General features: G+C 41.7%; 2 protein-coding genes and 1 long non-coding RNA gene across 5 annotated transcripts in view; 1 reads left to right on the forward strand and 2 right to left on the reverse strand.

The window, feature by feature from the left end:
* The window catches only part of LOC118937383, a 15,087-nt gene extending 3,205 nt beyond the window's left edge, over positions 1-11,882 (reverse strand). The window contains exons 1-4 of one of the 3 annotated variants that reach the window (XR_005034742.1): positions 11,690-11,882; positions 9,662-9,843; positions 9,056-9,219; positions 8,118-8,208 (exon numbers count right to left, since the gene is read on the reverse strand). This is a non-coding gene — a long non-coding RNA (uncharacterized LOC118937383). Of the gene's footprint in view, positions 1-7,303; positions 8,209-9,055; positions 9,220-9,661; positions 9,844-11,689 lie in introns of those variants that run through there. The other 2 variants (XR_005034741.1, XR_005034743.1) reach the window with 2 other exon arrangements.
* A 2,680-nt stretch (positions 11,883-14,562) lies between these two features.
* On the reverse strand, positions 14,563-23,403 carry rnft2 (ring finger protein, transmembrane 2). The gene is made up of 10 exons (XM_036936298.1): positions 23,286-23,403; positions 22,941-23,020; positions 22,247-22,734; positions 21,861-21,937; positions 21,580-21,680; positions 20,810-20,963; positions 18,519-18,668; positions 17,550-17,615; positions 15,380-15,481; positions 14,563-15,137 (listed from the first exon to the last, which is right to left on the reverse strand). The coding sequence occupies exons 2-10, from the start codon at positions 22,985-22,987 to the stop codon at positions 15,003-15,005; spliced, it is 1,320 nt and encodes a 439-aa protein (XP_036792193.1). The 5' UTR covers positions 22,988-23,020; positions 23,286-23,403; the 3' UTR covers positions 14,563-15,002.
* A 42-nt stretch (positions 23,404-23,445) lies between these two features.
* Positions 23,446-27,496, forward strand: spring1 (SREBF pathway regulator in golgi 1). Its single transcript, XM_021622138.2, has 5 exons — positions 23,446-24,151; positions 24,355-24,511; positions 24,789-24,940; positions 25,223-25,336; positions 25,715-27,496. Exons 1-5 carry the CDS (start codon positions 24,059-24,061, stop codon positions 25,796-25,798), a joined length of 600 nt encoding a protein of 199 aa, XP_021477813.1. The 5' UTR covers positions 23,446-24,058; the 3' UTR covers positions 25,799-27,496.
* The last annotated feature ends 102 nt before the right edge of the window (positions 27,497-27,598 follow it).

The following is a 27,598-nucleotide window of genomic DNA, read 5'->3' on the forward strand; positions in this document are numbered from 1 at the left end:
GATCAATGTGGAGCTATATACAGGGAGTACCAGATCAATGTGGAGCTATGTACAGGGAGTACCAGATCAATGTGGAGCTATGTACAGGGAGTACCAGTACCAGATCAATGTGGAGCGATATACAGGGAGTACCAGATCAATGTGGAGCTATATACAGGGAGTACCAGATCAATGTGGAGCTATATACAGGGAGTACCAGATCAATGTGGAGCTATATACAGGGAGTACCAGATCAATGTGGAGCTATGTACAGGGAGTACCAGTACCAGATCAATGTGGAGCTATATACAGGGAGAACCAGATCAATGTGGAGCTATATACAGGGAGTACCAGTATCAGATCAATATGGAGCTATATATAGGGAGTACCAGATCAATGTGGAGCTATATACAGGGAATACCAGATCAATGTGGAGCTATATACAGGGAGTACCAGATCAATGTGGAGCTATGTACAGGGAGTACCAGTACCAGATCAATGTGGAGCTATATACAGTGCCTTGCGAAAGTATTCGGCCCCCTTGAACTTTGCGACCTTTTGCCACATTTCAGGCTTCAAACATAAAGATATAAAACTGTATTTTTTTGTGAAGAATCAACAACAATTCGGACACAATCATTAAGTGGAACGACATTTATTGGATATTTCAAACTTTTTTAACAAATCAAAAACTGAAAAATTGGGCGTGCAAAATTATTCAGCCCCCTTAAGTTAATACTTTGTAGCGCCACCTTTTGCTGCGATTACAGCTGTAAGTCGCTTGGGGTATGTCTCTATCAGTTTTGCACATCGAGAGACTGACATTTTTTCCCATTCCTCCTTGCAAAACAGCTCGAGCTCAGTGAGGTTGGATGGAGAGCATTTATGAACAGCAGTTTTCAGTTCTTTCCACAGATTCTCGATTGGATTCAGGTCTGGACTTTGACTTGGTCATTCTAACACCTGGATATGTTTATTTTTGAACCATTCCATTGTAGATTTTGCTTTATGTTTTGGATCATTGTCTTGTTGGAAGACAAATCTCTGTCCCAGTCTCAGGTCTTTTGCAGACTCCATCAGGTTTTCTTCCAGAATGGTCCTGTATTTGGCTCTATCCATCTTCCCATCAATTTTAACCATCTTCCCTGTCCCTGCTGAAGAAAAGCAGGCCCAAACCATGATGCTGCCACCATCATGTTTGACAGTGGGGATGGTGTGTTGCTTTTACGCCAAACATAACGTTTTGCATTGTTGTCAAAAAGTTCAATTTTGGTTTCATCTGACCAGAGCACCTTCTTCCATGTTTGGTGTGTCTCCCAGGTGGCTTGTGGCAAACTTTAACCAACACTTTTTATGGATATCTTTAAGAAATGGCTTTCTTCTTGCCACTCTTCCATAAAGGCCAGATTTGTGCAATATACGACTGATTGTTGTCCTATGGACAGAGTCTCCCACCTCAGCTGTAGATCTCTGCAGTTCATCCAGAGTGATCATGGGCCTCTTGGCTGCATCTCTGATCAGTCTTCTCCTTGTATGAGCTGAAAGTTTAGAGGGACGGCCAGGTCTTGGTAGATTTGCAGTGGTCTGATACTCCTTCCATTTCAATATTATCGCTTGCACAGTGCTCCTTGGGATGTTTAAAGCTTGGGAAATCTTTTTATATCCAAATCCGGCTTTAAACTTCTTCACAACAGTATCTCGAACCTGCCTGGTGTGTTCCTTGTTCTTCATGATGCTCTCTGCGCTTTTAACAGACCACTGAGACTATCACAGTGCAGGTGCATTTATACGGAGACTTGATTACACACAGGTGGATTGTATTTATCATCATTTGTCATTTAGGTCAACATTGGATCATTCAGAGATCCTCACTAAACTTCTGGAGAGAGTTTGCTGCACTGAAAGTAAAGGGGCTGAATAATTTTGCACGCCCAATTTTTCAGTTTTTGATTTGTTAAAAAAGTTTGAAATATCCAATAAATGTCGTTCCACTTCATGATTGTGTCCCACTTGTTGTTGATTCTTCACAAAAAAATACAGTTTTATATCTTTATGTTTGAAGCCTGAAATGTGGCAAAAGGTCGCAAAGTTCAAGGGGGCCGAATACTTTCGCAAGGCACTGTACAGGGAGTACCAGTACCAGATCAATGTGGAGCTATATACAGTGCCTTGCGAAAGTATTCGGCCACCTTGAACTTTGCGACCTTTTGCCACATTTCAGGCTTCAAACATAAAGATATAAAACTGTATTTTTTTGTGAAGAATCAACAACAATTCGGACACAATCATTAAGTGGAACGACATTTATTGGATATTTCAAACTTTTTTAACAAATCAAAAACTGAAAAATTGGGCGTGCAAAATTATTCAGCCCCCTTAAGTTAATACTTTGTAGCGCCACCTTTTGCTGCGATTACAGCTGTAAGTCGCTTGGGGTATGTCTCTATCAGTTTTGCACATCGAGAGACTGACATTTTTTCCCATTCCTCCTTGCAAAACAGCTCGAGCTCAGTGAGGTTGGATGGAGAGCATTTATGAACAGCAGTTTTCAGTTCTTTCCACAGATTCTCGATTGGATTCAGGTCTGGACTTTGACTTGGTCATTCTAACACCTGGATATGTTTATTTTTGAACCATTCCATTGTAGATTTTGCTTTATGTTTTGGATCATTGTCTTGTTGGAAGACAAATCTCTGTCCCAGTCTCAGGTCTTTTGCAGACTCCATCAGGTTTTCTTCCAGAATGGTCCTGTATTTGGCTCTATCCATCTTCCCATCAATTTTAACCATCTTCCCTGTCCCTGCTGAAGAAAAGCAGGCCCAAACCATGATGCTGCCACCATCATGTTTGACAGTGGGGATGGTGTGTTGCTTTTACGCCAAACATAACGTTTTGCATTGTTGTCAAAAAGTTCAATTTTGGTTTCATCTGACCAGAGCACCTTCTTCCATGTTTGGTGTGTCTCCCAGGTGGCTTGTGGCAAACTTTAACCAACACTTTTTATGGATATCTTTAAGAAATGGCTTTCTTCTTGCCACTCTTCCATAAAGGCCAGATTTGTGCAATATACGACTGATTGTTGTCCTATGGACAGAGTCTCCCACCTCAGCTGTAGATCTCTGCAGTTCATCCAGAGTGATCATGGGCCTCTTGGCTGCATCTCTGATCAGTCTTCTCCTTGTATGAGCTGAAAGTTTAGAGGGACGGCCAGGTCTTGGTAGATTTGCAGTGGTCTGATACTCCTTCCATTTCAATATTATCGCTTGCACAGTGCTCCTTGGGATGTTTAAAGCTTGGGAAATCTTTTTATATCCAAATCCGGCTTTAAACTTCTTCACAACAGTATCTCGAACCTGCCTGGTGTGTTCCTTGTTCTTCATGATGCTCTCTGCGCTTTTAACAGACCACTGAGACTATCACAGTGCAGGTGCATTTATACGGAGACTTGATTACACACAGGTGGATTGTATTTATCATCATTTGTCATTTAGGTCAACATTGGATCATTCAGAGATCCTCACTAAACTTCTGGAGAGAGTTTGCTGCACTGAAAGTAAAGGGGCTGAATAATTTTGCACGCCCAATTTTTCAGTTTTTGATTTGTTAAAAAAGTTTGAAATATCCAATAAATGTCGTTCCACTTCATGATTGTGTCCCACTTGTTGTTGATTCTTCACAAAAAAATACAGTTTTATATCTTTATGTTTGAAGCCTGAAATGTGGCAAAAGGTCGCAAAGTTCAAGGGGGCCGAATACTTTCGCAAGGCACTGTACAGGGAGTACCAGTATCAGATCAATGTGAAGCTATATACAGGGAGTACCAGATCAATGTGAAGCTATATACAGGGAGTACCAGATCAATGTGGAGCTATATACAGGGAGTACCAGATCAATGTGGAGCTATATACAGGGAGTACCAGATCAATGTGGAGCTATATACAGGGAGTACCAGATCAATGTGAAGCTATATACAGGGAGTACCAGATCAATGTGGAGCTATATACAGGGAGTACCAGTACCAGATCAATGTGAAGCTATATACAGGGAGTACCAGATCAATGTGGAGCTATATACAGCTGCCACTGCACTGAAGATAGGAAACACTGTCACCACTGATAAATCGACTATAATTGAGAATTTCAACAAGCATTTTTCTACGGCTGGCCATGCTTTCCACCTGGCTACTCCTAACCGGTCAACAGCACTGCACCCCCCACAGCAACTCACCCAAGCCTTCCCCATTTCTCCTTCTCCCAAATCCAGTCAGCTGATGTTCTGAAAGATATATATACTACCCACCATTGCGACCTGTACGCTCTCGTTGGCTGGCCCTCGCTTCATACTCGCCGCCAAACCCACTGGCTCCATATCATCTACAAGACCCTGCTAGGTAAAGTCCCCCCTTATCTCAGCTCGCTGGTCACCATAGCATCACCCACCTGTAGCATGCGCTCCAGCATCACCCCCAAAACCAATTCTTTCTTTGGCCGCCTCTCCTTCCAGTTCTCTGCTGCCAATGACTGGAACGAACTACAAAAATCTCTGAAACTGGAAACACTTATCTCCCTCACTAGCTTTAAGCACCAACTGTCAGAGCAGCTCACAGATTACTGCACCTGTACATAGCCCACCTATAATTTAGCCCAAACAACTACCTCTTTCCCTACTGTATTTATTTTATTTATTTATTTTGCTCCTTTGCACCCCATTATTTTTATTTCTACTTTGCACATTCTTCCACTGCAAATCTACCATTCCAGTGTTTTACTTGCTATATTGAATTTACTTTGCCACCATGGCCTTTTTTTTTGCCTTTGCCTCCCTTATCTCACCTCATTTGCTCACATTGTATATAGACTTGTTTCTACTGTATTATTGACTGTATGTTTGTTTTACTCAATGTGTAACTCTGTGTCGTTGTATGTGTCAAACTGCTTTGCTTTATCTTGGACAGGTCACAATTGTAAATGAGAACTTGTTCTCAACTTGCCTACCTGGTTAAATAAAGGTGAAATAAAAATACAAGGAGTACCAGTACCAGATCAATGTGAAGCTATATACAGGGAGTACCAGTACCAGATCAATGTGGAGCTATATACAGGGAGTATCAGATCAATGTGGAGCTATATACAGGGAGTACCAGATCAATGTGGAGCTATATACAGGGAGTACCAGTACCAGATCAATGTGGAGCTATATACAGGGAGTACCAGTACCAGATCAATGTGGAGCTATATACAGGGAGTACCAGATCAATGTGGAGCTATATACAGGGAGTACCAGTACCAGATCAATGTGGAGCTATATACAGGGAGTACCAGTACCAGATCAATGTGGAGCTATATACAGGGAGTACCAGTACCAGATCAATGTGGAGCTATATACAGGGAGTACCAGTACCAGATCAATGTGGAGCTATATACAGGGAGTACCAGATCAATGTGGAGCTATATACAGGGAGTACCAGTACCAGATCAATGTGGAGCTATATACAGGGAGTACCAGTACCAGATCAATGTGGAGCTATATACAGGGAGTACCAGTACCAGATCAATGTGGAGCTATATACAGGGAGTACCAGATCAATGTGGAGCTATATACAGGAAGTACCAGATCAATGTGAAACTATATACAGGGAGTACCAGATCAATGTGAAGCTATATACAGGGAGTACCAGATCAATGTGGAGCTATATACAGGGAGTACCAGATCAATGTGGAGCTATATACAGGGAGTACCAGATCAATGTGAAGCTATATACAGGGAGTACCAGATCAATGTGGAGCTATATACAGGGAGTACCAGTACCAGATCAATGTGGAGCTATATACAGGGAGTACCAGATCAATGTGGAGCTGTATACAGGGAGTACCAATACCAGATCAATGTGGAGCTATATACAGGGAGTATCAGATCAATGTGGAGCTATATACAGGGAGTACCAGATCAATGTGGAGCTATATACAAGGAGTACCAGTACCAGATCAATGTGGAGCTATATACAGGGAGTACCAGATCAATGTGGAGCTATATACAGGGAGTACCAGATCAATGTGGAGCTATATACAGGGAGTACCAGATCAATGTGGAGCTATATACAGGGAGTACCAGATCAATGTGGAGCTATATACAGGGAGTACCAGTACCAGATCAATGTGGAGCTATATACAGGGAGTACCAGTACCAGATCAATGTGGAGCTATATACAGGGAGTACCAGTACCAGATCAATGTGGAGCTATATACAAGGAGTACCAGTACCAGATCAATGTGAAGCTAAATACAGGGAGTACCAGATCAATGTGGAGCTATATACAGGGAATACCAGATCAATGTGAAACTATATACAGGGAATACCAGATCAATGTGGAGCTATATACAGGAAGTACCAGATCAATGTGAAACTATATACAGGGAATACCAGTACCAGATGAATGTGGAGCGATATACAGGGAATACCACTACCAGATGAATGTGGAGCTATATACAGGGAGTACCAGTACCAGATCAATGTGCATGTGTACGAGGTATTTGAGGTAGACATGTACATGAAGGCAGGGTAAAGTGACTAGGCATCAGGACAGATAATAATAAGGTAATTGAGGTAGATATGTACATGAAGGCAGGGTAAAGTGACTAGGCATCAGGATAGATAATAATAAGGTATTAGAGGTAGATATGTACATGAAGGCAGGGTAAAGTGACTAGGCATCAGGATAGATAATAATAAGGTATTTGAGGTAGACATGTACATGAAGGCAGGGTAAAGTGACTAGGCATCAGGACAGATAATAATAAGGTATTTGAGGTAGATATGTACATGAAGGCAGGGTAAAGTGACTAGGCATCAGGATAGATAATAATAAGGTATTTGAGGTAGACATGTACATGAAGGCAGGGTAAAGTGACTAGGCATCAGGACAGATAATAATAAGGTATTTGAGGTAGATATGTACATGAAGGCAGGGTAAAGTGACTAGACATCAGGATAGATAATAATAAGGTAATTGAGGTAGATATGTACATGAAGGCAGGGTAAAGTGACTAGGCATCAGGACAGATAATAATAAGAGTAAAATAAAGAACAGAGGCGCAGCAGCAAATTATGTTTAACAAAGCGCAGTTGTTAATTGAAATCCATTCCAGGTGACTACCTCATGAAGCTGGTTGAGAGAATGCCAAGTGTGCAAAGCTGTCATCATGGCAAAGGGTGGCCACTTTGAAGAATCTCAAATATAAAATATATTTCTTTAACACTTTTTGGTTACTACATGATTCCATATGTGTTATTTCATAGTTTTGATGTCTTCACTATTATTCTACAACGTAGAAAATAGTACAAATAAAGAAAAAACCCTTGAATGAGAAGGTGTGTCCATACTTTTGACTGGGTGGCTGGAGTCTTCGGCAATTCTTCCAGCCTTCCTCTGGCACCGCCTGATATAGAGGTCCTGGATGGCACGGAACTCGGCCCAGCGATGTGCTAGGCCGTCCGCATCACCCTCTGTAGCACTTTGCAGTCAAGGGTGGTGCATTTACCATACCAAGCAGTGATGCAGCCAGTAAAAATGCTCTCGATGGTGTAGCTGTAAAACTTTTTGAGGATCTAAGGGCCTATGCCAAATATTTTCAGCCTCCTGAGGGGGAAGACATGATATTCTGGGTGAATACAATTTGCTGCAGCAGGCAGCCCTCTGTCTCTGTATGTAGGGAATAGAGTGCCTTTTGGGACCCAGCCAGAGTTCACCGGCGCCAGAGGAGAATTTAATCAGACCACTCCCTGTGGGCCCCAGCCTCCTGAAACAACATTTAACAGACTCATTTCAGCAGCTCAAGTCACACTATCATCCTACTGTACACCGGACCCAGTCGAATTTAAGTAGCTTACTTCATGTGAGAATCCATAGCTGTAAGGGACATAACATAGAGGCTGAAGTCTATTGTGTTTTCACAACAGGTTGAATTAAAAGAACATGAAAAAAAAGGAGTTCAAAGACAAGTGGTGGTCTCTTTTAGTACAGAGTCAAAACAGCAGCTCAATGTCTATTGATCTCCCTTCATTAGGCTGGAAATGTGCTGATCAACACAGCTGCTTGCCCCTTCTGACACTGAAAACAGGTTCTATACTGTATATCTTACATCGGCAACAACATAGCTGTCACAGGAACTGATGTCACACAGCACCTTCTCAAAGGTCATACTGCAGTTAGCTGATTGATCCAACACGATTCTAGGAGTAGGAAGACATGCAAGTCGAAATGTTGTTTATCAGGGTCCTTGCAATTACAATGTTATTACTACAATGAATACTGTATAGTTACACATGTTTAAGTTAATACTGTATTATTACACCGGTTTAAGTTAATACTGTATAGTTACACATGTTTAAGTTAATACTGTATAGTTACACCGGTTTAAGTTAATACTGTATTATTACACAGGTTTAAGTTAATACTGTATTATTACACCGGTTTAAGTTAATACTGTATAGTTACACCGGTTTAAGTTAATATTGTATTATTACACAGGTTTAAGTTAATACTGTATTATTACACCGGTTTAAGTTAATACTGTATTATTACACAGGTTTAAGTTAATACTGTATTATTACACATGTTTAAGTTAATACTGTATTATTACACAGGTTTAAGTTAATACTGTATCGTTAAACAGGTTTAAGTTAATACTGTATTATTACACCGGTTTAAGTTAATACTGTATTATTACACATGTTTAAGTTAATACTGTATAGTTACACAGGTTTAAGTTAATACTGTATAGTTACACAGGTTTAAGTTAATACTGTATAGTTACACAGGTTTAAGTTAATACTGTATTATTACACAGGTTTAAGTTAATACTGTATTATTACACAGGTTTAAGTTAATACTGTATCGTTAAACAGGTTTAAGTTAATGCTGTATCGTTAAACAGGTTTAAGTTAATGCTGTATCGTTACACAGGTTTACGGGCAAATTCAGATGAAGTGTTATCTAAAAAAATGCATTGAGTTAAAGTGCCACACACACAGCCAAGCAGTCAGACACACACCCCTATCAAGCCAAGCTGTCTCCTACCTCCCAGTTGGAGCGCACAGTGTTCTCAGAGTTCCTGCAGTCTCGTAGTGTGTTCTTCCAACAGGGGGAGTCAGAGACAGCGGTACCGTGGTGATAACCATTCTCCAGACACATCCTAAATGACAACACATCGTCCTCCGCCAGGACGGCCCATGCCGTGGAACCTGTGGAAGCATATTGAGTGATCATCACTAGGTACAACAAAGTAGAACGGTGTAGTTATACTACACATCTTGCTGACCTGGAGAGGAAATTGAAGTGTTGGATAGTGGTCATCATCACTTACTAGGGCCTACGTCACATTAGGGTTGCACAAAACATTGTGCGGTCTGTTCAGGTCTACTTATGCTTCAAGTGAAAACAGAGTAGTCTCTGAGTTTTATATAACTGACGGATCTGATCATGATCTTAGTTTACCTGAGCACATCATCCCAACTCTCTGGGGCTAACTCATAGGGCGACTCGACGTCAAAGAAGGGAATGTCATTTATCTCATTCTGCAAAAAATAAGTAAATCAGCAATGAAATTGAGTTCCACTTAATGAAGTGGTAGGTAGGCTACCTCTACTGGTGGAATTGTCATGATCATCCTCGACATCATCTTACCAGGTCTTGAATGAATTGATCCACCAATTTGTTTGCCTTGTTAACTTTCACACTGTGGTATTGTCTCTTCCTTCGTATCCTCTCCTCTTGAATCCTCTCCAACAAGGGACTGGTCCTTCCACCAAGCAAGCCCTCGGGCTATCAATACATTGTGGTTGGTCCTCTTCTCGTTCACTGTTACCCTGTAAAGTTGCAGATGACACATGCTTCTGTCTTCTTTCTGGTCCACTTACATTTTCACAAAACATCTTATTTTTAGAGTCCTCCCGACTTGATTGGCCAAGAGAGTCACCATTGGAGTTTGGTTGCTCGTTGTTTATATGAAATCAAATTGTATTTGTGACATGCACCGAATACAACAAGTCGTGGCCAAAAGTTTTGAGAATGACACAAATATGAATTTCCACAAAGTTTGTTGCTTCAGTGTCTTTAGATATTTTTGTCAGATGTTACTATGGAATACTGAAGTATAATTACAAGCATTTAATAAGTGTCAAAGTCTTTTATTGACAATTACATTTTATTGACAATTACAGTATTTTTCAAGACCTCTGTAATCTGCCATGACATGCTGTCAATTAACTTCTGGGCCACATCCTGACTGATGGCAGCCCATTCTTGCATAATCAATGCTTGGAGTTTGTCAGAATTTGTGGGGTTTTGTTTGTCCACCCGCCTCTTGAGCATTGACCACAAGTTCTCCATGGGATTAAGGTCTGGGGAGTTTCCTGGCCATGGACCCAAAACATCGATATTTTGTTCCCCGAGCCACTTAGTTATCACTTTGCCTTATAGCAAGGTGCTCCATCATGCTGGAAAAGGCATTGTTCATCACCAAACTGTTCCTGGATGGTTGGGAGAAGTTGCTCTCGGAGGTTGTGTTGGTACCATTCTTTATTCATGGCTGTGTTCTTAGGCAAAATTGTGAGTGAGCCCACTCCCTTGGCTGAGAAGCAACCCCACACATGAATGGTCTCAGGATGCTTTACTGTTGGCATGACACAGGACTGATGGTAGCGCCCACCTTGTCTTCTCCGGACAAGCTTTTTTCCGAATGCCCCAAACAATCGGAAAGGGGATTCATCAGAGAAAATGACTTTACCCCAGTCCTCAGCTGTCCAATCCCTGTACCTTTTGCAGAATATCAGTCTGTCCCTGATGTTTTTCCTGGAGAGAAGTGGCTTCTTTGCTGCCCTTCTTGACACCAGGCCATCCTCCAAAAGTCTTTGCCTCACTGTGCGTGCAGATGCACTCACACCTGCCTGCTGCCATTCCTGAGCAAGTTCTGTACTGGTGGTGCCCCGATCCCGCAGCTGAATCAACTTTAGGAGACGGTCCTGGCACTTGCTGGACTTTGTTGGGCGCCCTGAAGCCTTCACAACAATTTAACCGCTCTCCTTGAAGTTCTTGATGATCCGATAAATGGTTGATTTAGGTGCAATCTTACTGGCAGCAATATCCTTGCCTGTGAAGCCCTTTTTGTGCAAAGCAGTGATGACGGCACGTGTTTCCTTGCAGGTAACCATGGTTGACAGAGGAAGAACAATGATTCCAGGGCACCACCCTCCTTTTGAAGCTTCCAGTCTGTTATTCAAACTCAATCAGCATGACAATGTGATCTCCAGCCTTGTCCTCGTCAACACTCACACCTGTGTTAACGAGAGAATCACTGACATGATGTCAGCTGGTCCTTTTGTGGCAGGGCTGAAATACAGTGGAAATGTTTTTTGGTGATTTAGTTCATTTGCATGGCAAAGAGGGAGTTTGCAATCCATCTGATCACTCTTCATAACATTCTGGAGTATATGCAAATTGCCATCATACAAACTGAGGCAGCAGACTTTGTGAAAATGTATATTTGTGTCATTCTCAAAACTTTTGGCCAATACTGTACAAGCCCTTAACCAACAATGCAGCTGTTTTTAAAAGTATGTAAGACATTATTTTCAAAAATATATATGAAAACGGAAGGAAAAAAGTAACACAATAAAATAACAATAACGAGTCTATATACAGGGGTACCGGTACCGAGTCAATGTGCGGGTATGTTGTTTGTCAGTTCTTGCTTCAAACGCTCTGTAAACGCTGCCATATTTTCTACCATTGTTACAACAACATATATCTTTAACTTGTTATTTTTAGACAAAATAACAAAGCGGTAGGGTTAACATTTTTAAAGCTAGCCCATCTCAACAAAAAAAAAAACAGTGAAGTCCTGTACCAAAACCTGTCCGACTAGAGACTTTGCTATCAGATTAGTTCCACAAAATGTAATTCCTCAGGTTATTATGGGCGCATCGGTCTGTAATAGTGGATTGTTTCATATTTTAATTTCAACAAAGAATAACGTGTACAATGAATAAAGTTTAAATGAAAATACACAATTATTAAAGAAAAAGGTTTATGATCCCGATGGTATACTTTCTAGGTACAGTACTCTCAAATGTATTATACGTATTATTTTACATCCTATGATTATTCAACTAGACCTCTCTTTGACCATTATATCAAACAAAAGCCTATGCGGATAAAATGAGACGACGGGTTTTTAAGAGTTAATGATTACCTCTCTCTTTTGGGAGAATATGATGTAAACCCCTCACACCATGTGACTCTTTAATCATGAATAATATAAGAAAGAGAGAGAGCGAAACAACACAGTCCAGATCTGATCCGTACAGTAAAGAGGATCATATTACCGATGAGTGGATAAGAGGAGGGGACAAGGACAGATAATAAATATAAATAGATTTTTTGAGAACATGTGCTGGCTCCCGATAGACCAGCCTTTGCCTCTACCCGGTGACTCGATTATATGTGCCCAAGGACCCTCACCATGCTCCGGGACCCAGTCGCTCGCCTCCCGCCTCCGGAGGATCGGGGACGAGATGGATAAAACCTGGACGGTTGGCTCTCGAGACAACAGATATTACGATAAACTGGAGTTTAATAGAAAAGTCTACTTTAAACGTTTTGTATGCACAGCAATACAAATCACCGTCCTCATGCTCTTTATCAGAAAGCGACACCTGTAGGTGCGAGACACTGCAAAGGCAAAACCAGCAACCGGTAAGCTTCACAGGTACGCGTCATCACTATTGCCACGTTCAAAACAACTGGGAACTCGGAAAAATACGAGGTCAAATCATGACGTCGGTAATCTTTTGGTCGGAAAGTCGGAGCATTAGAAAGAGGCCCGAGTTCCCGAGTTCGAATTCCGAGTTGAATGACCGTTCAAATGTATTTTTCTCAGTCGGAGCTCGTTTTTGTCCGAGTTCCCAGTTGTTTTGAACTCACTGAAGTCTGAAGTCGGAGACTTCCGAGTTCCCAGTTTCGAGTTGCTTTGAACGCAGCATATGAGTAAAGCAAACAAACTTGGTTGCGAGTATAGACGGTTGATTGTCAACTTTCCCCAACAATGTTCAGCAGGTAAATTGCGGTTATAAATATGTAACTATAGTTGGTGTAAGCTGTAGTTTATTTACAATTTGAGTATGTATAATTTAGTTTTTCATAAGCAAAACTATGTTGGACTATTCAAAGATTATGAAAAAAATCTAAATATGAACTAAATGTTTATAATGCACTAACGTTTGAATTTATTTATCAATTTTAGATGATCCCGAAGAGGAGAGAAAGCTGTCAGAATATTTGCACTGAGAAAATGGATGCCAGCCAGTCAGCCCCAGAGCGCCGAGGTCCAGCGTGCACACTGACATGTCATCATGATAAACATGCCACACATGCAGCAAGACTGTTAGGAACAGGGATTTGAAATATAAGGAATCTGACCAAAATCAAAGGACATATATTATTTGTACTTTAGGTTGGCTAAGGAAAATGTTGTGCTTCTGAATTCAGGTGACATAACATTATGTCACAGAGATTGAGTAACATTTTCAATTCAAATAATACTTTAGGACATGTGGGTCTAAGATACAGTACTGCGTGAATACATTTCTCGGTTCGCTTTTCCCCCATTTATTAGATCGTTTGACTCATTGCTTTGAATTCATTTGTATTCAGATATGAATTGACGTAACTTTTATCATCACTCTCAATGTCTGGCGGTTCTTCCGAGTAAGGAACGGTGATGTCATTCTCCCCTGACGGTTACCAAAGGAAAAACGTACTTATATTGCCCACGCAACTGTCATACGTTGATGAATTTACACTTGAATTATCGATGCACTATATACGATGTCAATTAACTAACTGAAATATCCTATTGGTATGCAAAAACATACATTTAAGAACGCGTGCAGCCTACTTTTAGGCGCATTGTCTCTTGTGATGGGCATTCTTGGTGCTCAGTGGAACAATTGCACTGTACTTGTTAGATAAGCTTCTGTAATAATAATAGACGATGTAAAGTCTGGGCTCTACCATCACTACAGATGAAAATCCATTTTGATACGATTTTTTTCCTACCGTTTTTTTTTGTTTCTATAGTCATTTATTTTTATTAGGATGAATATCGCTGTGGGCTGTATCAAATATTGATGACTGAAGAAAGGGGAATACATCAACTGTTACATTTCTTGGAACTTTTGAAATTGTCTTGGGGGCTCAGCATTTTGTAGCAGTGTTCATGCAGATAATGTTAATGAAACCGTGCAAGAAACCATGTGCAAATATAAGGGCATGCTATTTATGTTTACAGTCATAAGCTGTTTTTATATATCACAAAAAACTTTAGTTTTCACAATTGCAGTGCTGAATCTGTGTCTTTTATAAAGAATGTGTTCTTTACATGCTATTTAAATATGTATTACATTGTGAATTCTGTGCTCAATCTAGGTAATAAAAGTTTGAAAAGTAAAAATGCATTCATGCTATCATTATTATACAATGAGTAATATCGTGACAACATAAAACATTAAATAAATGTTGAACAATACTGCATTAATCATGGTTTAATTGGAAAGTCTGATACACAATGAAAGACAACAGAACCTGTGCCTTTTTCTATAAAGTTTTTGTATTTTAAATAAAATCATTAAACATAAGCTGAATCTACACTACAAGCCAGGTGAAATGCATAAGTAACTAAATAAAACTAAATACATGAGCAAACAAGCAATTGTTGCACTGAGATACTACTATAGGTACCCTTTGCCAGAATACTAACCCATACCACATGGTGCTGGGTCACACTGACATAAGTTAATATTCAATTTCTTTGCAAGACATGGCTGAAGCCAAACTTAGACAAGCAGTGTGATAGGGATAGTGACAGCGGTGTAGAGAAGGTATAGTAACTGACTTGATACATTAATGGCATACTAAATTGGACTCCATAGTGCCCCCCAGTGTCTGGTGGGCATCTGGCCATCAATCACTAGTAGATCTGGACGTGGGCAGATGTGGTGCCGTCCTTCCAGCAGTGCAGGGTCTCTATGACCGCAGATCGACACAGGGGGCACGTTCGCTCACGGTCGAACCACAGACACAGGCACTCCTCACAGAACACATGCTAGAGGGGAGAGAGACAGACAGACAAAATTAAGTTTAACGTTACATGCACTCCTTCACCCATGACATGACACTACTCTACTTACTGTCTACACCACAGATTGCCCACAATATCACACAATCAGCTGTTGGTAAAAAATGACAACCTGACACAAATGTAACATAGAACTCTTAGCAGTGAATAACATACTAGTGAGGATAGTAGCTAGAGACAGGGCCATGGGTTCATATATGTCCCCTCACCTGACAGAGAAGAACGATGGGGTCTCTGAAGTCGCCCTGACAAATAGCACACACGTCTCCGGCTTCACTGCACTGCTGGCTGCTGGCTCTCACACCATAACTCTGTGGGTGATAGAGCAGCAACTAGGTGGTCACAAAGAGACAAAGGCAGGTAGGCTAGCGGTTAACTGAAAGGCTGCCGATAACCAAACGGTTGCTGGTTTCGAATCCCCGAGCCGAATAGGTGAAAAATCGGTCGATGTGCCCTTTGACCAATGCACGTAAACCCTAATTGCTCCTGCACGTCGCTCTGGATAAGAGTGTCTACTAAATTACTAAATAATATATATATTTTTTTAAATGTAAATGTGTACATTCCCATTCCATACAAGGTCAACTTAGTGTACAGTGGGGCAAAAAAGTATTTAGTCAGCCACCAATTGTGCAAGTTCTCCCACTTAAAAAGATGAGAGAGGCCTGTAATTTTCATCATAGGTACACTTCAACTATGGCAGACAAAATGAGGGAAAAAAATCCAGAAAATCACATTGTAGGATTTTTAATGAATTTATTTGCAAATTATGGTGGAAAATAAGTATTTGGTCACCTTCAAACAAGCAAGATTTCTGGCTCTCACAGACCTGTAACTTCTTCTTTAAGAGGCTCCTCTGTCCTCCACTCATTACCTGTATAAATGGCACCTGTTTGAACTGGATATCAGTATAAAAGACCTGTCCACAACCTCAAACAGTCACACTCCAAACTCCACTATGGCCAAGACCAAAGAGCTGTCAAAGGACACCAGAAACAAAATTGTAGACCTGCACCAGGCTGGGAAGACTGAATCTGCAATAGGTAAGCAGCTTGGTTTGAAGAAATCAACTGTGGGAGCAATTATTAGGAAATTAGGAAGACATATTAGGAAGACATACAAGACCACTGATAATCTCCCTCGATCTGGGGCTCCACGCAAGATCTCACCCCGTGGGGTCAAAATGATCACAAGAATGGTGAGCAAAAATCCCAGAACCACACGGGGGGACCTGCAGAGAGCTGGGACCAAAGTAACAAAGCCTACCATCAGTAACACACTACGCCGCCAGGGACTCAAATCCTGCAGTCCCAGACGTGTCCCCCTGCTTAAGCCAGTACATGTCCAGGCCCGTCTGAAGTTTGCTAGAGAGCATTTGGATGATCCAGAAGAAGATTGGGAGAATGTCATATGGTCAGATGAAACCAAAATATAACTTTTTGGTAAAAACTCAACTCGTCGTGTTTGGAGGACAAAGAATGCTGAGTTGCATCCGAAGAACACCATACCTACTGTGAAGCATGGGGGTGGAAACATCATGCTTTGGGGTTGTTTTTCTGCAAAGGGACCAGGACGACTGATCCGTGTAAAGGAAAGAATGAATGGGGCCATGCATCGTGAGATTTTGAGTGAAAACCTCCTTCCATCAGCATGGGCATTGAAGAAGAAACGTGGCTGGGTCTTTCAGCATGACAATGATCCCAAACACACCGCCCGGGCAACGAAGGAGTGGCTTCGTAAGAAGCATTTCAAGGTCCTGGAGTGGCCTAGCCAGTCTCCAGATCTCAACCCCATAGAAAATCTTTGGAGGGAGTTGAAAGTCCGTGTTGCCCAGCAACAGCCACAAAACATGACTGCTTTAGAGGAAATCTGCATGGAGGAATGGGCCAAAATACCAGCAACAGTGTGTGAAAACCTTGTGAAGACTTACAGAAAACGTTTGACCTCTGTCATTGCCAACAAAGGGTATATAACAAAGTATTGAGGAAAGCTTTTGTTATTGACCAAATACTTATTTTCCACCATAATTTGCAAATAAACTCATTAAAAATCCTAAAATTAGATTTTCTGGATTTTTTTCTCATTTTGTCTGTCATAGTTGAAGTGTACCTATGATGAAAATTACAGGCCTGACTCATCTTTTTAAGTGGGAGAACTTGCACAATTGGTGGCTGACTAAATACTTTTTTGCCCCACTGTATATCTAATAATGTATATGTAGTAATATAACTCAATCAGAGTGCAAGATCAGGCACAACCAGTTGACAGTTCAAGGTGTACTACTTTAGCTAGAAATATTACTTCCATGGCTATAGGATAGTGAAGTGGGCTGCCAATTGACGCAGATACTTGTATTTACAAAAAGTAATAATTTCTCACCTGAGAACTGCAGAGAATTGCCATGGCCTTGCGTATGGCTGATACTCGTCCACAGAGGTCAAACGACTGAAAGAGAAACACACACAGTCAAGGCTCTAGAATCGGGTGCATTAGTGCAGGGATGGAAAAAAAACCTGCACCTCCAGCTTTCCAGGAACAGAGTTGGTGACCACTGAATTTTATCCTGAAAACATTACAAAATTCTAACTTATGACGTTCTTTCTAACTAACTAGGTCAATATATTTTGGTTCCTTTTATATTCTTAACTGAATGAAATGTTCTATTCTTTAACCACTCAGTGAGGTGCAGTGTCCTGTCCCATTTTGCAACCTTCTGAGGGCACACATCTATGAACAACTATGACTAAATTTCTCCAGTGTCTCATCTCAACCCATAATACTTTCAAAGCTGTAGCCACCCATGATGTCTTCATGCTTTAGCCTATTTATCATGCATTTCTTGCACATACACTACCCCCACCCACCCGCATTTAGCAATCACAATACCAACAACTCCATTAAATATACAGAGTTGAATATAACTGAATATGACTCCATTGAACAGGCTACTCCAACAACATTGAATATAACTACCACCACCTACACATAAAGGAGTGTGAGTTATTTTAGCGCTACGTTACCTTGTAGAGGCTGTGGGCGAGTTATATTAGCGCTACGTTACCTTGTAGAGGCTGTGGGTAAGTTATATTAGCGCTACGTTATCTTGTAGAGGCTGTGGGCGAGTTATATTAGCGCTACGTTATATTGTAGAGGCTGAGTGTGAGTTATATTAGCGCTACGTTACCTTGTAGAGGCTGAGTGTGAGTTATATTAGCGCTACGTTACCTTGTAGAGGCTGAGTGTGAGTTATATTAGCGCTACGTTACCTTGTAGAGGCTGTGGGCGAGTTATATTAGCGCTACGTTACCTTGTAGAGGCTGTGGGTGAGTTATATTAGCGCTACTTTACCTTGCAGAGGCTGTAGCTGATAATGAGCATGGCTCCTAGGAAGTAGCTGGTGGACGGGTCCTCTCCCATGATGTACTTGTACCACAGCTGGATGGGCACTAAGGCCCTGAACAACTGACTCAGCTCCTCTATCACCAGGTAGAACTTACCCTGCGACATACACACACATGGAGGAAGGACACTGATAAGACATTGGAAATGCATGTTTTATGTTTCATCTGAACAATGTCTGTGGTTTGAGATGGTGTGAAAAAGAGAAATACAGAAAAGAGGTTTCATCACAAACTAATTTTAATCTTCAAAGACAAGTGTATATTTCCTCAATATAGAGTCAGTTTTTCATTAAGTTAAGTAAACGGCCAAAAAGCAGCACATATAAGGCTAGCTCTAGTCCTATCTGTTGAGCAGCAGCACACTGCAAGCAACAAGCTCCAGCCTAAGCATGGCCACCGGCGAGGGCTCCGCAGGCTCTGCAGCTTCACAGCAGTAAAGGCAATTTCCCCACACTGCAAGAGAAACTGGCAGCCACACGGCTCTCTTCACCTGCTACCCACACAGTTCAGCCCTAGGCAAGTCAACCTGTGGGGGCAGCCATCAAAATATGGCTCTTTAAGAGGCCACTCCTCCTCGCTCTCCAATGGATGCCACAGGGGAAGCCAGGAGGACAAGGCGACAGTACTCTTCAAAAATAAAAAGTTCCTGTTGTTGCTGTGTGTGTGGGAGGAGTGGGGGGGTTCAAAAACAGAAGGCCAACACTAACAGGAAATGGATTCCCAGTGGCATCACAGTATGTATAATGGTTATGTGGATATCACTTGACAGAGATTAATCACTCTGGGTTGGAAACCCTGTAGCAGAGACACTGAGGGTGGGAGACCTCCGCAAGCAGGAAATTCATCTTTCCTCATTGTTGTCCCCCCCCCACACACACACTGGATGTGTCAAACAAAAGCTGGACTCCAGCCAGAAACTTTGAGCCATGGCAGCAGTTCCAACACATTCTGGGACTTCCTGCTGGGTTTTTTTCATTAGTGACGCTGACCTCTCAGACTACCAATCAAAACCTAACCAGCAGTTAGGGTACGCCACTGTTATGAGTTATCCCCCTCAGCTGCTAAAAACATGTTTTCATTAAATCTTGCTTCAAGTGGATGCATGGATACTAGAAAATACATTTCCCTGGAGTGGAGTGCACTGACAGTGCCAACAATGTAGCCAGCCAAGGAGCAATGTTGAAGAAACAGCAGAGCAAACTAAATCAAATAATAAATCAATGTACATGAGTCTGGTGTGTCTTTTTCTGTAAGGGGGGGGTGGGGGGGGGGGGGCAGAGGATGGAGGCTGAGGTGGGGGTCGGTCGGTCGGTTTAGTGATTGCGTGGCGTGGGCTTCCCCAGCAGCCGAAAGTGAGGGGTAGTGGGAGCACACACACACACACCACAGTAATGGTCCAGCCCCAGGGAGTGATGACCTCACCCCTGCAGTCCCCCAGGATGAATGAGCTCAGTGGCAGCCGCCTAATTCTCAGATTGGCCTGTTTATTAGCCGAGTCAAAACCAATGATGTATATAAACCCTGGATTGCTGATTTTATGTATTGGCCATTGAGAGGCTTTGAAGCCACCAGTCAGCAATTGTGGCACTCCCCAGTAGGAGCAACCGTTCATAGGAATTAATGGAATTCTACAGTATTTCAATTAAATGTTTCATGGTCAAAATGACATGTATTTAAATATTTGTTGTTGTAGTGGGGCCAGTGGCATTAGTAATCTCAAAAAGATATAGTTTAAGCAAACATTTTATATATTTTTAAAATATATGTTTAGCTCACATGTAATTTAAAAGTATGCATTAAGGTGTCTGTAACAGAATAAATGTGGCAAAAACAAATAGACATTAATAAATACATGTCTATAGATTCCAGAATAGATTTTAACAACGGTATAGGAATGCCAATATGGAGGCACGGTGGCCTCAACACAGCGCCCCCTATCAGTCATCTAGTGTATGTATAAATCACTTGTCAAAACATACTGTGAGCCCCAGGTGCAAAACCTGCACACTGATAGAACACACACAGATACACAATCACAGACACACACTCTTTCTGTGACCACAGGTTATTATAAGCAAAACTGTCATGTGGATAAGACATCAATACACACACTGCCACACTGTGACCCCAAGGACATGAGGGAAACTTTAATGAATATAAAACACACACTAGCTGTAACCCTGAGGATAACAGTAAAAACTTTGATTAATATAAAAACACACTAACACAGGCTCTTACCCTGGATTTGAAGGCCAGGAGGATCTTGGGTAGAAACAGGATGAAGCACTTCAGACCGATTGTAAAGTACTTGAGAACAAAGTCGGTGATCCCCACCGCCCAGATTAGATCAAAGAAGTCAAAGCTGTTTATGTTGGGCTTTGCAAACATCAGACTGATTTTTTTTTGGGGGGGGGGGGGGGGGGGGGGGCAGAGATGAGACAGATTTCAGTACTTTACAGGTTGAGGTTTGATTGTGGATGAATGTGATACCTTATGTCTGGTCTTGTCTCTAATGGTTACAAGGGACACATTCATGGATCAACAGAGGACAGTAACAAAAATGAACAACTAAATGACTAAAAATGTGGAGGACAAACAAAATGGGGAGGACAAAACAAAATGGAGGACAAAACAAAATGTGAAAACAGGTGAAATGATAAACGAAAATCAATACTCACAGGACAAGAAGGCACATGGTAACATAACCTAAAGACAATGAAAATCATATTACAACAACAAAAAGGACAAAACTGAATGAATAAATTACCACAGTCATTCTGTATACAGATCGATGAGAAAGAAAATAATATCAGAGGTAAATGTCAATGTCAGCCAACTGTAAACCATTAGTCCTAAATATTGGGTGGTTGACAATGTTGGGTTTTTAGTGCAATGTAAGGTCTTCAGTGCAATGCAAGGTTTTCAGTGCAATGTAAGGTTTTCAGTGCAATGTAAGGTTTTCAGTGCAATACCATAAGAAAGAACCACAAGACATGGTTTTACCCTACCTGTTGTACAGCTCCTCAGTACTGAATGTGTAGTAGAGATACACTATGTTTCCAGATAGGAACATGATCATCCAGAGAGCTACAACCACAGACCTCTCCTCCTGATATGCACAGACAGACAAATAGTAAATAATCAAATGCTTTACTAATCACCAATGTACGCATATTCTCACTTTCTCTCGGGCTAGCTATTTACATAGATCGATAACACTCAAATTATGTTTATAAAAAGTATCAGAGTTATGCTCTCATATCAAAGTTGTACAAAAGGTGAAAATTACCCGTAGTGACACCTGGTGCTTGAATGATGAATTGGCGAAGGCAAACGTGCTGGCCATCCCAATACAGACAGCAATACCTACCAGAGAGAAACAGAAGAGTTACCAGTCAGTCACACACAGTATCTGACACGTCCAAAGTTTCCTTATTCTACTTATTCCACAAAACGACCGACTCCAATACTATACAATTACCAAGCAACTACTAACAAAAACATTGTCATTAGTGTAGTCTTTATATCAGTCTAGTATATCTGTGTAGTATTTATATCAGTGAGGTATTTATCAGTATAGTATTTATTTCAGTGTAGTATATCAGTGTAGTATTGGTGTTACTACACACGTGTAAGAGTCACTTTTTTTTAATTGCGATCTAAAACCAGTCTTACCGAGCTTGTGCTGAAAACACACTTTAGCCAGGAGGATCAGGATGAACGGGAACCCCCTCTGTAGCCAGGTGACTACAGGCTTCAGCTCCGACAAGGCCGGAGCCGGTGTAGAGGGGTCTTCCGAGGCCTCCTCCCTGTTCCCATGCCTCTCTCCGGATGTACGGTGCTGTAGTGGTTGGTGGAAGTGGTGGTGGTTGTGATGATGGTGCGGGGGCGGGCGGGGGAGGTAGGGCCCACACTCAGAGCGGTGTGGCCCCCCTTCCTCCCTGGAGGAGGCAGTCATCTGGATGAAGACGTCTGGAGGAGTCCCCAGAACAAGACCAGCCGCCTGGAAGTTTGCGGAGGGCACACCAGATCCCGAGGGAACCCCGACCCCAACCAGGCCGGAGAAGAGCTGCTGGGGGGAGGTGGGCGAGTCGGGTTTCAGGCAGTCAAACACACCTCCTTCGTCCAGGCTGCTTTCTGATCCAAGGGTTTGGCTACGGCTCCTGGAGAGCAGAGAGAGGATCAGCTGCATCTTTTGACGGTTCAAAGACTGTTGTCTATTGTTTATTTCTTGCATTGCCTTTCAATGGATTTGGCTCCCGAAGTTAACCAGTTATATAAATATATATATTCAATCCTCTTTAGGGCACAATTTCAGGTTGTGATGATGAACCTGCAAATGCCTGTGTCCTAGGACGTGAACTCAAACCTTTCAGAGGGCATGCCATCCGTGTTGCTGCTGTGTCTTCTCTGCATGGCACATCCAGTTCATACCCGAGTGATCCAGGGCTATGGTGGGGTGCAGACAGACACACAGACTGCAATAAGTGAATACAAGTACAACGCCGCAAGGAGAGTATCGATGGTTGGATAGACTTTATTGCAACAATTAGCTAACCGCAGATAGCTAACGCTAACTAGCTATGATGGTTGGCAGTCGCACCATCACGCCACCATTTACATGTACAGTACAATGGTTTACTGGTTTCTCTATTGCATGATTTATATGCATGATTCTTAGTTAATATTTGTCCACGGCAATTGTTGGTCTCACCTGAATCATCGTTTTGTTTATTCTTCTCATTCCCATGTAGTTATTTTGCCTACACACCCCTGCGGCTTGCCTGGCCTGGCTCGCGACGATGTTTTTCCTGTATGACGTCAATGACATTCAACTCGGCCAATCAGCGTTCACTTTCCCACCACACATCCGTGTTAGGGAATTGTTTTGATGGTGGACGTCAGATTTCATGGGGAAAACGTTGCTTATTTTCTAAGCTTTCTCGGTCATTTATCTGAAGGCAACGTCAACAATATATGTTATTTGTCAGTAGGGGTTGTTTTGTAGAGTTATAGCCAGCTAACTAGCTAATGCATCTCACGGCAGGTAACGTTAGCTAGCTAATGTTAACTGTCAGTCTAGCTAGCTGGGTGAGTAGTTAGCCTAGCATCGTAAGCTTGTTTACAGCGACGCAGGCTAACAAAGCAGTCTTTATCTTAAACGGCTAGCGAATGTGTACGTTACTTTGTAGCTACCTAACTAGCACAGCTGTGGTCCTTCTCTACAGCGTATTTATATACAGATAGCTAGCTAACGTTATTTACCACGGTTTCTTGCCTAGCTTTGCTAACTAGCCAGCAAAATGGGTTAGGTTGTGGTGTTGACCAAACGAAGCTCATTTATTGAACGTGATTTCTAAACTGCCAATCATAACCAGACACCCCAGTTGAACCAGAAATTTCTAGCTACCATATGGTTTATCCAGCTAATATTATCTAGTTAGCATTGCTGCAATCCAATCAGGGATCTTCCAATAACGTCATGCCATGGTGCTAAGAAGGTTACTGAGAAAACGTTGGGTGCTAGGTGTGGTGTTTGGACTGTCTTTGATCTACTTCCTAACCAGCACCCTGAAACAGGTATTTAAACTCTTGACATCTCATGTTTATATTTAGTCCACAGAACACAGATTTATGAATACATTTGATTGATATGAGGTCCAGCTCTAGGCTATACTAGTTTGTCAAACCACACCTGACTATCTATCTGTCATGCTGCAAGGTCTTGACTTTTGGCTATACAAGATGTGTGTGTGAGATATATATTGTGATGTGTTATGCAGGAGGAGAGAACCATACGGGATCGCAACCTGTTGGAGGCCAGGGACCCGGATCACCGGATCCCATGGAAAGTCAGGTTCAACCTGGGCAACAGTAGCAGGCAGATCACTCAGTGCCGGAACTCCATTCAGGGCAAAACGCTGCTCACAGATGAACTGGGTGAGTTATGAACCTAACTGGACTCATTCACTCACTTGTTATCCCTTAGGGAATAACGCCTCTTTCTCCAACAGTTTTTTCTGTGATTCCTCACAATCTCCTCACCTTCTTTTCAACCATATTTGAGAAGAATGCCCAAGGTCCCTCCCCTCTGTTCTTCTTCCCCAATGCGTTTTAAGGAAAGATGATGTGAGAAAAGCCCCTATATTGAGGTATTATAAAATACCACTTCAATATTCAAGTCACTAATCCATTGTACATGTGAATGTCCCCACAGGTTATGTGTGTGACAGAAACGATCTGCTGGTGAATGGTTGCTGTAATGTCAATGCCCCCAGCTCAAAACAGTACATTTGTAAAAGCTGTCTGGCCAACGGCTGCTGCAACATCTACGAGCACTGTGTGTCCTGCTGCCTCCAGCCTGATAAGGTATTCAAGCTGTGGCACTGTTGTTGAGCTGCATCCAACAGCAAAATGTTTTGTTCCAAATGAGAATTTGCATCTTTTGCATGTACATCTTTTGGGTGCATGGCTTTTCGGGCAATGGAGTCAGATCTCTATCTTACCCTGACATCTTTAACTTTACGTTGTTTTCATCTGAACATTTTGCAGGGGTTGTATTATGACTAATCCATGTGAGACGTACCAGATTTTGATCTGACTGTTGCACCTCTACTCCTCTCTCTCTCTCTCATATTCTCTCCTTCTCAGCAACCTCTTCTAGAGAGTTTCCTGAACAGAGCTGCAGATGGCTTCCAGAACCTATTCACAGCCGTGGAGGACCACTTTGAGCTGTGTTTAGCCAAGTGTCGGACTTCATCGCAGGTAGGTTGAGTTGTCTACATGAAACAAACAAGGATAACCTTGCCCAGATTCACAAAACACTTCTTACGCAAAAATGTAAGAAGCTTCTTAATAAATAAGAAAAAAATAAGTTAGTTTGTAAGTGCAATTCTTCAACAAGATTGAATGATTTTCTTATGAAGCTTCTTAAGATGTGTGTTGCTAGGCAACTGATTTAGCTAGCTTTTATCGAAAAAAATGGCAGTTAATGAGAAATGTATTCTTAAGGTTTTGTGAATCTGGGCCCATTTCTCTGATCACTCCCTGACCCTACCCACATCCTGTCATGCAGAGATGGCACGAGAGATTGATGTAAAACATTCTAATGGTTGTGTTTACCCTCTCTTTTTGCTCCTGAAGAGTGTCCAACATGAAAATACCTACAGAAATCCACAAGCAAAATACTGTTATGGAGAAAGTCCACCCGAACTCCTGCCTATATGATTGTTTGGACCTACGATACTGTATATAAACTAATAACGGTCCTCTGGGACCTACAAGACTGTATAGAAACTAATAACGGTCCTCTGGTACCTACGAGACTGTATTGAAACTAATAATGGTCCTCTGGGACCTACGAGACTGTATAGAAACTAATAACGGTCCTCTGGTACCTACGAGACTGTATTGAAACTAATAACGGTCCTCTGGGACCTACGAGACTGTATAGAAACTAATAACGGTCCTCTGGTACCTACGAGACTGTATAGAAACTAATAACGGTCCTCTGGGACCTACGAGACTGTATAGAAACTAATAACGGTCCTCTGGGACCTACGAGACTGTATAGAAACTAATAACGGTCCTCTGGGACCTACGAGACTGTATAGAAACTAATAACGGTCCTCTGGGACCTACGAGACTGTATAGAAACTAATAACGGCCCTCTGGGACCTACGAGACTGTATAGAAACTAATAACGGTCCTCTGGGACCTACGAGACTGTATAGAAACTAATAACGGTCCTCTGGGACCTACGAGACCGTATAGAAACTAATAACGGCCCTCTGGGACCTACGAGACTGTATAGAAACTAATAACGGTCCTCTGGGACCTACGAGACTGTATAGAAACTAATAACGGTCCTCTGGGACCTACGAGACTGTATTGAAACTAATAATGGTCCTCTGGGACCTACGAGACTGTATAGAAACTATTAATGGTCCTCTGGGACCTACGAGACTGTATAGAAACTATTAATGGTCCTCTGGGACCTACGAGACTGTATAGAAACTAATAACGGTCCACTGGGACCTACGAGACTGTATTGAAACTAATAATGGTCCTCTGGGACCTACGAGACTGTATAGAAACTAATAACGGTCCTCTGGGACCTACGAGACTGTATATAAACTAATAATGGTCCTCTGGGACCTACAAGACTGTATTGAAACTAATAATGGTCCTCTGGGTCCTACGAGACTGTATTGAAACTAATAATGGTTGTCTGGGACTTACGAGAATGTAAAAAGAACTTAAGAGTCCAACTAAGAGCCAAGAGACACACCTTGATACTCCGTGGGAAGACGGGATTCCCCTTCATCTTGTGTCGACATAATGGCCTTGAAACGTCAGACACCATACGGTGCTTAACAGATGAGAGCCACCAAGAACACCAAACCCTGTATAGAGGGGATTTGACTGACAATAACGGACGCCATGTTGAACCTTTTGATAAAGTAATGAGAGTAACAGTCTCTACATATGGCTCTGAAGAACACTATCGTAACCTCACAACAATGGACAAATACTGTATGTGATATAGCTATATTATTTACACTTCATAAGTGCATAGCTTCATAACTTCATCAGTGATGATCATCAGGGCTCATTAGACCAGTTAGGATTCACCTCATGCTGCCATTGTTTCACATTATGGTCATGTTCATTAGGGCACGCAACAGAAAATGTTTAAAAATGTTTGAGTCTCACATGTTTTAGTCTGTTCGGTGCAAAATGAACACGACCCATGTTATAAAGGTCTGTATTTAATGCCTGACGATATACTGAAGGTTGTTATTGGTTGTTTAGTCCTTATTGTTGAATATAAAAACAAACTATAAAGAATGTGTCTACTTTTGTGTGTAGTGGTGCATGAATATTGACTGACTGGTTATTTAATAAAGTGACTGTGAAAGTTATCGGCTCACAGTTTACATTGCGCAGACCCTTTCAGAATAATTCTCAGTATTTTATTAAATAAGTTGATGTATTTCACACTATGAAAGCATTCTATATATTGGA

This window comes from Oncorhynchus mykiss, chromosome 11, assembly GCF_013265735.2.
Source record: "Oncorhynchus mykiss isolate Arlee chromosome 11, USDA_OmykA_1.1, whole genome shotgun sequence".
Taxonomy (NCBI): Eukaryota; Metazoa; Chordata; class Actinopteri; order Salmoniformes; family Salmonidae; genus Oncorhynchus; species Oncorhynchus mykiss.